The sequence below is a fragment of the Malaya genurostris genome, chromosome 2 (genome assembly GCF_030247185.1).
Source record: "Malaya genurostris strain Urasoe2022 chromosome 2, Malgen_1.1, whole genome shotgun sequence".
NCBI lineage: Eukaryota > Metazoa > Arthropoda > Insecta > Diptera > Culicidae > Malaya > Malaya genurostris.
The window spans coordinates 16,865,121-16,881,230 of record NC_080571.1 but is presented as its reverse complement, the minus strand read 5'-3'; the positions used below and the strand labels follow the sequence as shown (position 1 = coordinate 16,881,230).

The 16,110-nt window shown below is 36.9% G+C and overlaps 1 protein-coding gene across 5 annotated transcripts in view; it reads right to left on the bottom strand.

Moving 5' to 3' along the window:
• The window catches only part of LOC131427071 (high affinity cGMP-specific 3',5'-cyclic phosphodiesterase 9A), a 446,805-nt gene that overhangs the window by 78,897 nt on the left and 351,798 nt on the right, over positions 1-16,110 (bottom strand). For all 5 annotated transcript variants that reach the window (XM_058589982.1, XM_058589985.1, XM_058589986.1 and 2 more), the window contains one exon: positions 2,167-3,746. In XM_058589982.1, the coding sequence (XP_058445965.1) occupies positions 2,167-3,580 (1,414 nt within the window). In that variant the 5' untranslated portion in view covers positions 3,581-3,746. The remainder of the gene's footprint in view (positions 1-2,166; positions 3,747-16,110) is intronic.

Genomic DNA, 16,110 nt, shown 5'->3' with positions numbered 1-16,110 from the left:
AACTGTTGGATCCAATTTGACAATTTGTCTTACAGCCATAGTAACAGTTACGAATTGAAATGTCACATTGCCGCAAAATTATCTGTCTACGCTAGTTTGTGTGTCGCTCAGTTATCATAAAGCAAATCAGTTGGGGATTCGTCCCCCGTCCTTAGCAGCTATTTTGTGTTCGAAACGCTCCACTTCGATTGAACACAAAGCCAAAGAAATCCGATAATTTATTTTCCTTGGAGTAATGAAACAGCACATCAGCTACCCGGATTACGCCTGTTCCGCCGGAGGAAACTGGCGAGTGCATCATGACATCCATTACAAGCTTCCGTTTGGTATTGCACAACAGGTTGCAGAGGTGCAGAGCAAATGCAGCCCGAAGCTGGTCCCACATTACACCGGACGGTTTTCGCTTTCCGTCCATTGATTGCAGCATCACTTGAACCCATCCACCAGGCGGAAAGGTGGACGAGTGCAATGATGGTCCGCAAATGGACAGAGGAGTGTTAAGTGATCAATCTTTTCGGTGCTCAAATAATCATTCGGTTTGTGATGGTGCCGCGAGGAAAACTCAAAGACAAACACAGAGAATTCATCAGTTTTCAGATTATTTATACCTGGCTATGGAATGGAAGGTTTTCCGCGAAACCAGAAAACCAGTATCCAATTTTCTATTGTTTGCGCACTACTGAAAGACCCTAATGGAATTGACCTTTATCCACCTACCATCAAAAAGTGTAAAGAGTAAAGTGTAAAGTGTAAAGTGTAAAGTGTAAAGTGTAAAGTGTAAAGTGTAAAGTGTAAAGTGTAAAGTGTAAAGTGTAAAGTGTAAAGTGTAAAGTGTAAAGTGTAAAGTGTAAAGTGTAAAGTGTAAAGTGTAAAGTGTAAAGTGTAAAGTGTAAAGTGTAAAGTGTAAAGTGTAAAGTGTAAAGTGTAAAGTGTAAAGTGTAAAGTGTAAAGTGTAAAGTGTAAAGTGTAAAGTGTAAAGTGTAAAGTGTAAAGTGTAAAGTGTAAAGTGTAAAGTGTAAAGTGTAAAGTGTAAAGTGTAAAGTGTAAAGTGTAAAGTGTAAAGTGTAAAGTGTAAAGTGTAAAGTGTAAAGTGTAAAGTGTAAAGTGTAAAGTGTAAAGTGTAAAGTGTAAAGAAATCAGAAATCAGAAATCAGAAATCAGAAATCAGAAATCAGAAATCAGAAATCAGAAATCAGAAATCAGAAATCAGAAATCAGAAATCAGAAATCAGAAATCAGAAATCAGAAATCAGAAATCAGAAATCAGAAATCAGAAATCAGAAATCAGAAATCAGAAATCAGAAATCAGAAATCAGAAATCAGAAATCAGAAATCAGAAATCAGAAATCAGAAATCAGAAATCAGAAATCAGAAATCAGAAATCAGAAATCAGAAATCAGAAATCAGAAATCAGAAATCAGAAATCAGAAATCAGAAATCAGAAATCAGAAATCAGAAATCAGAAATCAGAAATCAGAAATCAGAAATCAGAAATCAGAAATCAGAAATCAGAAATCAGAAATCAGAAATCAGAAATCAGAAATCAGAAATCAGAAATCAGAAATCAGAAATCAGAAATCAGAAATCAGAAATCAGAAGTCCAGAGTCCAGAGTCCAGAGTCCAGAGTCCAGAGTCCAGAGTCCAGAGTCCAGAGTCCAGAGTCCAGAGTCCAGAGTCCAGAGTCCAGAGTCCAGAGTCCAGAGTCCAGAGTCCAGAGTCCAGAGTCCAGAGTCCAGAGTCCAGAGTCCAGAGTCCAGAGTCCAGAGTCCAGAGTCCAGAGTCCAGAGTCCAGAGTCCAGAGTCCAGAGTCCAGAGTCCAGAGTCCAGAGTCCAGAGTCCAGAGTCCAGAGTCCAGAGTCCAGAGTCCAGAGTCCAGAGTCCAGAGTCCAGAGTCCAGAGTCCAGAGTCCAGAGTCCAGAGTCCAGAGTCCAGAGTCCAGAGTCCAGAGTCCAGAGTCCAGAGTCCAGAGTCCAGAGTCCAGAGTCCAGAGTCCAGAGTCCAGAGTCCAGAGTCCAGAGTCCAGAGTCCAGAGTCCAGAGTCCAGAGTCCAGAGTCCAGAGTCCAGAGTCCAGAGTCCAGAGTCCAGAGTCCAGAGTCCAGAGTCCAGAGTCCAGAGTCCAGAGTCCAGAGTCCAATTGAAATCAGTAAACAATCTGCAATACTCACACAACCAATTCATCCGCTCAGCAAACTCAATCTTCCGCTTGAGCTCCCGGATCAACGCCCGCAGTTCGGTTTCCTTGATCGTATGGATGCTGTCACACGTTTGTTGAAACTGCTTAGCACTGGCAAAATTGTTCGCCAGTTCCGAGATTCGTTTTCTCAGCTTAGCCCGTTCCGCGTCGTCATCGTTAGCACCGACGCCGATATCATCGTCTTCCTCTTCCTCGTCTGGATCAGTACTGTCACCGTTCCCATCTATGATCCCACAGCGTCCTCTCGAGTGGGAGACATTCACCGAAGACAGTGCCGAAGCCTCTTCCAGTGACGGTCGTTTTTGTTCCAAACTATCGGCATCTACATTGACTACGGTTTGCTGACTGCTAGTCGTGGCGGTCGTGACAGTTCCCGTCGTGGCAACCGTCGTATCGTCCTCGTCTTCTTCCACATCCTCTTCGGTTTGGTCTTTGGCCGATTTTTGGGGAGTCGCTGTCGAGCTGTTGCCACTGCTGCCCGCACCAGCTCCAACTGCTGCGGATGACACCGGGGATTCTTCCTCCTGTTTGGCATCACTTTGATTGTCTGTGCTGATTGGTTGTTTCTGGAGAAGTGGTTCGTTTTGGCACTCGTTGGTCACTGTTTGTTCAGTTGGTGGTTTGGCTTGTTCTTGCTGTTCAGTTGCTACGTGAGGATCCCCGGGTTTCCGATCCTGGTTCATAGTACGATCGACCTGCGATGTAGTGAATGATTGTTCTTGTTCAGTGATGTCTGCTTGCTCTGGCTTTGGTTCTTCGGTGGCGTTGGTGACGACGGCGATGATGTTGATGGCGGCACGCTGGCTGTCACACTTGTACCGGGGGTTGGTTTCACTCGAACTTGACGACGGCGACGGTAGTGAGCCCAATGAGGACGAAGGCGCGACGATTCGTTTCTTCGATTTCTTACACTTTTGACTTGTTCGACGCGCTTCGGCGTAACTGCGGTAGAATGAGATGAGAGTATCCTCTAATTGTATCAGTTTGGCGCTGGTTTCTTCATCGTCGTCGTTTTCGTCGTCACATGAATTTTGCTGTTGCTGCTGCTGCTGCTGCTGCTGCTGTATTCGTCGGAGTCTCTTGGCAGCTTCGACTTTCTGTGCCGCTTCGGCTGCCTGCTCAACTTCTCTCCGCAGCTGGGAGTGCCCGTGAAGATCGGATTGCACCGGTCGCAACTGTTGGTTCCGGATCGCATACACCACATTCACTGGGGGATCATCGATGCTAAGCACGATCCGTTTGTGAAGATCCTTCAATTCGGACAGCTCCCAGCGGTACTCTAGACTACGCAGACGATCGGCGATGTATCCAATATCGGCCAACAACTTCACGTCTACTCCGCGCTGGTGGTGCTGATGTTGACCACTTGGTGCTTTGTGGTACATTCGAGCTGGTCCTGCTGCGCCTGATTGCAACCAAGGTTCAGCGGAGAAACCCTCACCGGAAGGGTCACCAAAACGGACACTTGCCTAGCCAGTGCGGCTCCCGTTCGGCGATGCAGACCGCGACAAACTAAGATACTCAGGTGTCAAAATGCGGAAGTATTTCGGTCTGAAATTAGAAACGAGAGAAAAAAAACATAAACGCTTTAGTCAATCATTCAAACGTCAATCATTATCATGATTATTGATTATGAAATTGTTCACTTGTCAATTGTCATAGTTGTGACTCGAGTGACTTCCCAAACGGGCTTCCTCCTCCTGTAACTGGTATGACCTTCACAGCTGAACTCACAACCCACCCGACAGATGTTCTCCGGCTGTCTTTTATAGTACTATTAACACTAACATTTACTAACTGACTAGGTGGTAATCCGCCGGCAAACATCCATAATTGAAATGGGCTTACTACGGAGCAGTGCTCCCAGATCTATGCAGCTTTACCCCCTCCCCTCTCCACTCGATCTGAACCAGGAAACGGCAATCCTCTTATTGGAGAACCAGTCCGATACGGTGTCCGTGCCAACAACACGGTCAGACTCGGCACTAACCGAAAGTGAATTGAAAGGATCACCCACCGGGTGACCGGCCATGGTTCGGTTATTATTTTTATTAATTGCAATTTGTGGTTGGGCGGATTAGTGTGTACGGAGGCAACCGCTTTTATGGAAGCTTTTACCGGTTTACTGCTGTTACTAGTCGTGGGAGTTTATTACATCGATGAGAACGTAAACAGAGCTTTCCCGAGTTTAGATAATTGACTTTGTGTAATGCCGAATTTAAAATCCGCTTTTTAACCCCCGAATATCATAGAAATAATTCTTAAAGTTGTGTTCATTAATTTCATTCCTTCCATCCCACGAACAGAACAAATCTGCTGGGACAACTTTGCGGTCGGTGGTTAACCGTAATGATGTTGACGATGGCTACTGAGATGATGGCAGTAGGCAATAACTTTGAACCAGCTGTCACAAGCAACAAAATCAAGATGTCAGTTTTGTTCCGACAGAAAAGCAAACTAATCACAATCGAATCTTTAAACTAACAGCATCATAGTAGGCGTTGGCCAACAACAAAATAATTCCCGAATCCAATACGGTTGGTATCCTCGCCAATCGCGTCTAGGTTCGCGAATAATGAATACTTCAAAGCAAAACCCTTGCTCAGGTCAGATCTCCTTCAGACTTTTCCATCCGGATCAAAGGAATGATGCCGGGCTTTCACCTTCCACTCAAACACAAATACACGAGCCGTTGGATTCAATAGACGACGACGACGACACACCAGGGAAAGGTCTGAAGGTCAGGGTCAGCCGAAACAATTTCCGTTTCCTGGTGAGGTCGAATCGGAGAACGTAGGCCGTTTCTGTTTTTTTTTTTCTATTTCTGATCAAATCAAGCAAGAAAAGAGCACAAAATTCTATTCACGCTGGGTGAAGAAGTTTTGCCGAGGTTTTTCTTTACTTTGTAGTTGACCCGTTTGGGAACGGGGAAGAGAAGGAGGCAGACGGAACAGTTCAACTCGAGCGAATAAAAGTGCTACCCGATAGAAGGTTCATGAATAATTGATGATATTTGGAGGTAAGAAAGTCGAGTGAAATCGAGGGCAATGAAGATGGAACATTGATTTTGAAGGGGGTGAAGTTTTTCTCTGAACGACAGTTGTGATAAAACTTTTCCCTTCGAGTTTCAATGACAAACCCAATTAGTCTTTTGCGAAAAAACAACAGTCATCTACGGAGAATTGATCGATTAAAATCGAAGGACAATAAAAAATGACAAATCTACGTACGTGCGAAATAACTAGGATTTCAGAACAATCAGCTTGTCAAATGATCCTTACCCATTGAAAATGTTTTCAAAAACGTGATGAAATTGAAACTTGAAACGAGTCCCAAGTTTTAAGGTTCAAGTTTCAAGTTTCAAGTTTCAAGTTTCAAGTTTCAAGTTTCAAGTTTCAAGTTTCAAGTTTCAAGTTTCAAGTTTCAAGTTTCAAGTTTCAAGTTTCAAGTTTCAAGTTTCAAGTTTCAAGTTTCAAGTTTCAAGTTTCAAGTTTCAAGTTTCAAGTTTCAAGTTTCAAGTTTCAAGTTTCAAGTTTCAAGTTTCAAGTTTCAAGTTTCAACAATTCATCTCAAGAAATGGACCGGTAAGTTGGCCACCAAGATCATGCGATTTGACGCCTTTAGACTATTTTTTGTGGGGCTACGTCAAGTCTAAAGTCTACAGAAATAAGCCAGTAACTATTCCAGCTTTGGAAGACAACATTTCCGAAGAAATTCGGGCTATTCCGGCCGAAATGCTCGAAAAAGTTGCCCAAAATTGGACTTTCCGAATGGACCACCTAAGACGCAGCCGCGGTCAACATTTAAATGAAATTATCTTCAAAAAGTAAATGTCATGTACCAATCTAACGTTTAAAATAAAGAACCGATGAGATTTTGCAAATTTTATGCGTTTTATTGTTTAAAAAAGTTCTCAAGCTCTTAAAAAATCACCCTTTAGAAAGTAGAAAGTAGAAAGTAGAAAGTAGAAAGTAGAAAGTAGAAAGTAGAAAGTAGAAAGTAGAAAGTAGAAAGTAGAAAGTAGAAAGTAGAAAGTAGAAAGTAGAAAGTAGAAAGTAGAAAGTAGAAAGTAGAAAGTAGAAAGTAGAAAGTAGAAAGTAGAAAGTAGAAAGTAGAAAGTAGAAAGTAGAAAGTAGAAAGTAGAAAGTAGAAAGTAGAAAGTAGAAAGTAGAAAGTAGAGAGTAGAAAGTAGAAAGTAGAAAGTAGAAAGTAGAAAGTAGAAAGTAAAAAGTAGAAAGTAGAAAGTAGAAAGTAGAAAGTAGAAAGTAGAAAGTAGAAAGTAGAAAGTAGAAAGTAGAAAGTAGAAAGTAGAAAGTAGAAAGTAGAAAGTAGAAAGTAGAAAGTAGAAAGTAGAAAGTAGAAAGTAGAAAGTAGAAAGTAGAAAGTAGAAAGTAGAAAGTAGAAAGTAGAAAGTAGAAAGTAGAAAGTAGAAAGTAGAAAGTAGAAAGTAGAAAGTAGAAAGTAGAAAGTAGAAAGTAGAAAGTAGAAAGTAGAAAGTAGAAAGTAGAAAGTAGAAAGTAGAAAGTAGAAAGTAGAAAGTAGAAAGTAGAAAGTAGAAAGTAGAAAGTAGAAAGTAGAAAGTAGAAAGTAGAAAGTAGAAAGTAGAAAGTAGAAAGTAGAAAGTAGAAAGTAGAAAGTAGAAAGTAGAAAGTAGAAAGTAGAAAGTAGAAAGTAGAAAGTAGAAAGTAGAAAGTAGAAAGTAGAAAGTAGAAAGTAGAAAGTAGAAAGTAGAAAGTAGAAAGTAGAAAGTAGAAAGTAGAAAGTAGAAAGTAGAAAGTAGAAAGTAGAAAGTAGAAAGTAGAAAGTAGAAAGTAGAAAGTAGAAAGTAGAAAGTAGAAAGTAGAAAGTAGAAAGTAGAAAGTAGAAAGTAGAAAGTAGAAAGTAGAAAGTAGAAAGTAGAAAGTAGAAAGTAGAAAGTAGAAAGTAGAAAGTAGAAAGTAGAAAGTAGAAAGTAGAAAGTAGAAAGTAGAAAGTAGAAAGTAGAAAGTAGAAAGTAGAAAGTAGAAAGTAGAAAGTAGAAAGTAGAAAGTAGAAAGTAGAAAGTAGAAAGTAGAAAGTAGAAAGTAGAAAGTAGAAAGTAGAAAGTAGAAAGTAGAAAGTAGAAAGTAGAAAGTAGAAAGTAGAAAGTAGAAAGTAGAAAGTAGAAAGTAGAAAGTAGAAAGTAGAAAGTAGAAAGTAGAAAGTAGAAAGTAGAAAGTAGAAAGTAGAAAGTAGAAAGTAGAAAGCAGAAATTAATCTCTCTAGACACTAACTTTTAGACTCTAGACTCTAAACTCTAGACTCTAGACTCTAGACTCTAGACTCTAGACTCTAGACTCTAGACTCTAGACTTTAGACTCTAGACTCTAGACTCGAGACTGTAGACTCTAGACTCTAGACTCTAGACTCTAGACTCTAGACTCTAGACTCTAGACTCTAGACTCTAGACTCTAGACTCTAGACTCTAGACTCTAGACTCTAGACTCTAGACTCTAGACTCTAGACTCTAGACTCTAGACTCTAGACTCTAGACTCTAGACTCTAGACTCTAGACTCGAGACTCGAGACTGTAGACTCTAGACACGAGACTCGGGACTGTAGACTCTAGACTGTAGACTCTAGACTCGAGACTCTAGACTCTAGACTCTAGACTCTAGACTCTAGATTCGAGACTCGAGACTCTAGACTCTAGACTCTAGACTCTGGACTCTGGACTCTGGACTCTAGACTCTGGACTCGAGACTCGAGACTGTAGACTCTAGACTCTAGACTCTAGACTCTAGACTCTAGACTCTAGACTCTAGACTCTAGACTCGAGACTCGAGACTGTAGACTCTAGACTCGAGACTCGGGACTGTAGACTCTAGACTGTAGACTCTAGACTCGAGACTCTAGACTCTAGACTCTAGACTCTAGACTCTAGATTCGAGACTCGAGACTCTAGACTCTAGACTCTAGACTCTGGACTCTGGACTCTGGACTCTAGACTCTGGACTCGAGACTCGAGACTGTAGACTCTAGACTCGAGACTCTAGACTCTAGACTCTAGACTCTAGACTCTAGATTCGAGACTCGAGACTCTAGACTCTGGACTCTGGACTCTGGACTCTGGACTCTAGACTCTGGACTCGAGACTCGAGACTCTAGACTCTAGACTCTAGACTCTAGACTCTAGACTCTAGACTCTAGACTCTAGACTCTAGACTCTAGACTCTAGACTCTAGACTCGAGACTCGAGACTCGGGACTGTAGACTCTAGACTGTAGACTCTAGACTCTAGACTCTAGACTCTAGACTCTAGACTCGAGACTCGAGACTCTAGACTCTAGACTCTAGACTCTAGACTCTAGACTCGAGACTCGGGACTGTAGACTCTAGACTGTAGACTCTAGACTCTAGACTCTAGACTCTAGACTCGAGACTCGAGACTCTAGACTCTAGACTCGAGACTCTAGACTCTAGATTCGAGACTCGAGACTCTAGACTCTAGATTCGAGACTCGAGACTCTAGACTCTAGACTCTAGACTCTGGACTCTGGACTCTGGACTCTAGACTCTGGACTCTGGACTCTGGACTCTGGACTCTGGACTCTGGACTCTGGACTCTGGACTCTGGACTCTGGACTCTGAACTCTGGACTCTGGACTCTGGACTCTGGACTCTGGACTCTGGACTCTGGACTCTGGACTCTGGACTCTGGACTCTGGACTCTGGACTCTGGACTCTGGACTCTGGACTCTGGACTCTGGACTCTGGACTCTGGACTCTGGACTCTGGACTCTGGACTCTGGACTCTGGACTCTGGACTCTGGACTCTGGACTCTGGACTCTGGACTCTGGACTCTGGACTCTGGACTCTGGACTCTGGACTCTGGACTCTGGACTCTGGACTCTGGACTCTGGACTCTGGACTCTGGACTCTGGACTCTGGACTCTGGACTCTGGACTCTGGATTCTGGAATTCAGACTCAAGTCTCTTGATTAAAGACGCTTATCTATAGACTCTATTCTCTAGACTCTTACACTTTAGACTATGGATTATGGTCTCTAGTGGTCAGACTTCAGGCTTCATACTTTAGATATCAGATTCTAGAGTTTAGACTCTGGGCACCTTTAATTTTGACTCTAGTCTCGTTTTTTGTTCCGCTTTTCTGTTTTAAAGGCAGTAACATGTAAATATCTAATAGCAGGCCGCAAAAAAAACAGCGAAAAAGGTCCAGCTATGTTATCGATCAAAGAAGTGAAATGTAATCAATTTTTCCGTAAAACTTTGTTAAACACAAAGCTCCAAACCCACAGTTTTTTTCTCACCAAACCATTTAACGCGGCCGGAAACTCAATTAAAAGGTTACTATGGAGAGCATTCCCTTTCTGCTTGTATTCGCAACCCAACGAAAAACAAATTAAAAATTCCACAATCAATTTCACTTTGGTCATTGAAAGGTTTTTATGTTTTTGCGTTCCGGCACTTCCTGTAAGCACCATTTTTTTTTAATTTGAACTGACATCATAATCAAATTGCCGCGGTCCAATAACATATTTTTATATGTCGCTTCCGGATGAAATATAAACTTTTTGGTCCCACTTCTAATGATGCGATCAATCGGAAAAATTAATTTATGAGTGGAAATGAAATTCCAACTGGCAGAATCTCAGTGGAAATAATTAACCAACTGTTTGCCAGGCTTGTTTTCCATACTATTTCTGATGTTTAATGCAAATCGTAATGCGATACTGCGGTTGGCGAAACCCATGTGAAATATGCACGGATTTATTGGAATTTCGCATGAACGAGTTTCAAAGAATCGCCCACTCGCTCGTATCTGCCACCCTCACACTCTCTCATCACTTAACCAAATTAAAACCGAAATTTGCTCGACTGCAAGTTAATTCTGATCCCGTGGCCAATTAGCAAACCACGCACACACACAGCGAGGCAGAGAGAGAGCCATGCACTGTAACACTGATTACGGTTCGGTTTGATACCAAATATTTTATTAAAGGGTGAATAATGAGGGATTAACAGCTGGCGTGTGTCATGGAAACCGAGCATGGGTCGCCGCCCATCGACGCAGATGCAGCAGTTGAACCCAATTAATAATGCAACGAATATTTTGCATCGCATCTTCGCCGGTCCGCCGCAGTCAGTCAATATTAACTGGTCGGAGTGAAACTAATTGCTTGTCAGCTTGTTGATGCTCCAAGATGGTTAGGATCGTTTCCCCTCGATTAACCGCTCGAATGGAAACGCGCTCGAGTCGTGCCCAGTCAATCAGATTTAATTGCTGCTTCCATAATTGCTGGTTAGGAGTTGGAACTCTCATATGCTTCGTCCGGTACAAATGACCGGGTGTTTCCATCTTTCCGCTGCAATTGCACGAGGACACGCGGTGTCCCTCCTGAGCCCGTCAAGTATAGAAATAAAAACACACACCAACGGAAGTGGGTTGCAGTTAACCGGAAGCCTAGTACTGCTGGTTGATCCGAAAAGTAGATTACAGGCAACCGACCAACCGATCGACCGTCAGCATCAAACAGAATCCGAATTAGGCTGCTGGGAAGTGTGGAAACTCTGTATGGGTTTTGACTCGTACGGTGAATGCCGTTAAAAATGCAGCACATGACTAATTTATTACATCCGGCATGCCTGCAATGTGGTTTTGATTTTTGTTCATTTTTTTCGTCCCAACCAAACTTGGTGGTTAGCCGAACCGACGCAGCGAGGAATGTGAGAGTGGATTTAAGCCGATTTATTTTTTATTAAGTGATGGCGTTTAAACATTTTAAACATTTCTACCGAATAGCAGGTAAAATATGTTCATGAAAAGCTTTTGCCATGCAAACATTTTTTTTTATTGTGTGTCGACTCATAAATTCGAAAATAGTACCTGCAAAACACGTGGAAATAAACGCTTGAAACCATCCATCGTTTGAGTAATTTTAGTATGCAAACAATTAACAAATCAGAAATTTAATGAGACGAAAAACTGTCCGTGATTGGAATATATGCTGCACACGCGCTCAGAGCAGAATGCAATGACGTAAAATAGAAATTTCTGGATTCAATTTTCTACCCACGCATAGATTCGGGAAAGTTCTGTTTGAGCTGAAAGCTTGATTTCTGTTTCTTCGGATGTTTCACATGCAGGGTGGTTCAATTGGCAAAACGATTTCCCCGGATAAAAGCTAGCTACGGGTTCGAGTCCCGTCTCTGCGGTTGCTTTTTCGCGGTTGTTTTCCTCGCTAGATATTGATAGAACCAAAAACAAGCTCTACGTTATAACAAAACTAAATCAAATCGTTCAAATTATTGTTTTTTTTTTTTTTGTTAGGAATGTAATTGGCTTAGTCACCTACCAAGAATCGAACTCGTGTGTTTGCATACGCTCCTAAATAGCAATTCATTGTTCTTGTGTTACATTTATTCACTCTCCTCGCAACGAATGTGCGATTGGACAAACGCACTTTGCTTATATGATGTTCAAAAAAAATCATGTTTTACATATTTCACTGCAGTAATATTTGTTAAGTAAAGCCCGGATATAAAACTTTTCATATTATTCCATCGTACAGTCAGTTAAAAAAGAAAGATACGCCTTTAAACTATTTGGGTCAGTTTCACAAGCAGTAATACTAATGCTTTAACACATTTGTTACAAAAAATTGTTCTCGTTTTTCTTCGAACGTTTTTGAAAGCCCTATTTCGTGTTCGCACTATTCAACGATTCATTTGAGAACGAAAACTCGGTGAGTCATTTTTTGTTCAGACAGGACTGAATTTGCGAGTCTTAAACGTAAGCATACTGAATGATAGATTCAATTTCAAGGTGGTTTTAATGCCGTATTTATAGGGATTAGCAATTATCATGCACCGAAACTACTTGACGTTTTAATAAAACTGAATAGAATTTTCGCAGGTTCGATTAAATTTCCGAAAAATCGAATCACATGTATTGTGAAAACTTTCAAAACCTGACGAAACGATAAATTGGAAAACTTTGCAGAACTAATTGCAGAAGCTGCCACAAAAAAATCAACGTTATTCTTTGTTCAGATATGACTAAATTAATTGAATGGAAAATGTGAAGCTGTTTGTATTGAAAATGATTCAAAATAATTTCCAAATTGATTCCAAAATTGTTCCGAAATTGTTTCAAACTTGTATCAAAAAACGTTTTAAGATTGTTTCGAGATTTTTTCAAAGTTGTTTCAAAAACGTTTTTAGATTGTTTCAACAGTGTTTTAAAGTTGTTCTAATACTGTTTTAACATTGTTTCAAACCTGTTTCCAAATTGTTTCAAAATTGCTTCAAACCTGTTTCAAAATTGTTTCAAAATTGTGTCAAAATTGTTTAAAATTGTTTCAAGATTGCTTCAAAATTGTTTCAAAACTACTTTAAAATTGTTTCAAATTTGTTTCAGAATTGTTTCCATTTTTTCAATTCATCGGGAATTGTCTTCGGGAAATGTTGTGGAAAGTGTTTCAAAGTTGCTTAGAACATCTTTCAAAATTCTCGAATAGCATAAAATTTGTTTCAGAATAATTTTCAAATGAATATTTGAAAAAATTTCATTATTGTGTACAATTTGTGACAATTATGAAACAATTTTGAAATAATTTTGAAACCATTTTAAAACAGTTCTGAAACAGTTTTGTACCCTTCGATACAATTATGATGCAATTTTGAACAAATCAAGCATATCAAAATTGCTTCAAAACTGTTTAGAAGGGTAGAAAATTGTATCGAAATTATTTTAAGACTGTTTTAAGATTGATTCGAAATTAATCCATATTTGTTTCGAGATTATCTCAGAATTCCTTCAAAACTGTTTTGAAATTGTTTTAAAATTATTTCAAAATTGTTTCATAATTGTTGCAAAATGACTTAAAAACTGATTCAAAATAATTTCCAAGTTGATTCTGAAATTGTTCCGAAATTATTTCATACTTGTTTAAAAAAATGTTTCAAGATTGTTTCGAGATTGTTTTAACGTTGTTTCACAATTATTTCCAAATTGATTAAAAAAAGTCACGAAATTGTTGCAAACTTGTTTCAAAAACGTTACGAAAGCGTTTTAAAGTTGTTTCAAATTGTTCTAATACTGTTTTAACATTGTTTCAAATCTGTTTCAAAATTGTTTCAAACCTGTTTCAAAATTGTTTTACAATTGTTCCAAAATTGTTTAAAAATTGTTTCAAAATTGTTTCAGAATTGTTTCAAAATTGTTTCAAAATTGTTGAAAAAATTGTTTCAAAATTGTTTCAAAATTGTTTCAAAATTGTTTCAAAATTGTTTCAAAATTGTTTCAAAATTGTTTCAAAATTGTTTCAAAATTGTTTCAAAATTGTTTCAAAATTGTTTCAAAATTGTTTCAAAATTGTTTCAAAATTGTTTCAAAATTGTTTCAAAACTTTTTCGAAATTGTTTAAAAAATTGTTTCAAAATTTGTTTCAAAATTGTTTCAAAATTGGTTCAAAATTGTTTCAAAACTGTTTCAAAATTGTTTCAAAATTGTTTCAACATTGTTTCAAAATTGTTTCAAAATTGTTTCTAAATTGTTTTAAAATTGTTTCAAAATTGTTTCAAAATTGTTTCAAAATTGTTTCAAAATTGTTTCCAAAATGTTTCAAAATTGTTCCAAAATTGTTCCAAAATTAATTCAAAGTTGTTTAAACATTGTTTCAAAATAGTTTCAAAATTGTTTCAAAATTGTTTCAAAATTGTTTCAAAATTGTTTCAGAATTGTTCAAAATTTTTTCAGAATTGTTTCAAAATTGTTTCCAAATTTTTTAAAAACTGTTTCAAAATTGTTTCAAAATTGTTTCAAAATTGTTTCAAAACTTTTTCGAAATTGTTTAAAAATTGTTTCAAAATTGTTTCAAAATTTGTTTCAAAATTGTTTCAAAATTGTTTCTAAATTGTTTTAAAATTGTTTCAAAATTGTTTCAAAATTGTTTCAAAATTGTTTCCAAATTGTTTCAAAATTGTTCCAAAATTGTTCCAAAATTAATTCAAAGTTGTTTAAACATTGTTTCAAAATAGTTTCAAAATTGTTTCAAAATTGTTTCAAAATTGTTTCAAAATTGTTTCAAAATTGTTTCAAAATTGTTTCAAAATTGTTTCAAAACTGTTTCAAAATTGTTTCAAAATTGTTTCAAAATTGTTTAAAAATTGTTTCAAAATTGTTTCAAAATTTGTTTCAAAATTGTTTCAAAATTGTTTCAAAATTGTTTCAAAACTGTTTCAAAATTGTTTCAAAATTGTTTCAACATTGTTTCAAAATTGTTTCAAAATTGTTTCAAAATTGTTTCAAAATTGTTTTAAAATTGTTTCAAAATTGTTTCAAAATTGTTTCAAAATTGTTTCAGAATTGTTTCAAAATTGTTTCAAATTGTTACAAAATTGTTACAAAAATGTTACAAAATTGTTTCAAAATTGTTTCAAAATTGTTTCAAAATTATTTCAAAATTGTTTTAAAATTGTTTCAAAATTGTTTCAAAATTGTTTCAAAATTGTTTCAAAATTGTTTCAAAATTGTTTCAAAATTGTTTCAAAATTGTTTCAAAATTGTTTCAAAATTGTTTCAAAATTGTTTCAAAATTGTTTCAAAATTGTTTCAAAATTGTTTCAAAATTGTTTCAAAATTAATTCAAAATTGTTTCAAAATTGTTTCAATTCTGTTTCAAAATTGTTTCAACATTGTTTCAAAATTGTTTCAAAATTATTTCAAAATTGTTTCAAAATTGTTTCGAAATTGTTTCAAAATTGTTTCAAAATTGTTTTAAAATATGTTTTAAAATTGTTTCAAAATTGCTTCAAAATATGTTTTAAAATTGTTTCAAAATTGTTTCAAAATTGTTTCAAAATTGTTTCAAAATTGTTTCTAAATTGTTTCAAAATTGTTTCAAAATTGTTTCAATATTGTTTTCAAAACTGTTTCAAAACTGTTTCAAAATTGTTCGAAAATTGTTTCAAAATTGTTTCAAAACTGTTTCGGAATCATTACAAAATCATTTCAAAATTGTTTCAATATCCATACTTAATTGCTAAAAAAATTGTTACGAAATTGTTACAAAACTGTTTCGAAATTGTTACAAACTTCTATTAAAATTGTAGTTAGATTGTTTAAAAATTGCTCTAAAATTGTCCCAGAATTAGTTCAAAACTGTATTTAGTTTTTTCGAAATTATTTTTAAATTGTTTCAGAACTGTTTATAATATTTTTAGATTGTTCCAAAAATTTTCAACAATGTTTCATAAATGTATCCGAATGGGATTCCGGAAATTTTTTGAAAATTGTTTCGAAATTGCTTAGAACTTGTATTAAAATAGCAGGAAAATCGTTTCAGAATTATTTTCAAATTGTTTGAAAACTTTTTCACAATTGTTTCAAAATTACTCAAAAATTGTGTCAAAATTGTTTAAAAATTGTTACTATGATATTATACCATGATCGTATTATTATTGTCTCAATTTTTTTTAAATTGGTTCAAAATTGTCTCAGAAATCTTTCAAAACTGTCATAAAATTGTTCCATAAATATTTCAAAATGCTTCACAATTGTTTCATAATTGTATCAAAAGAGTTTCAAAAATTGTTTCAAAATTATATAAAATTGCTTGCTTACAAAATTGTTATAATTTTGTTTCCTAACTGAATTTGGCAAAAATCGGCATAGAAATTGTCTATTTCCAGTCACTAAACTGTCTCGAATTTGTTTAGTTTACCTTAAAATCGACTCAAACTTTCCTCAAAACTTTCTCAATATTGTCTGGCACATGTTTCCAAAATTTCTAAAAAGTTTCTGATTATTATTTAAAAATTGTAGAAAATTTCCTCACATTTATTTTTCGTTTTGTCCTCGGCAAAAGACCAAATGGTTAAAACCGAGGTGGAATAAATTTATATACCATGTACAAAATTTTTTCGTTTCGT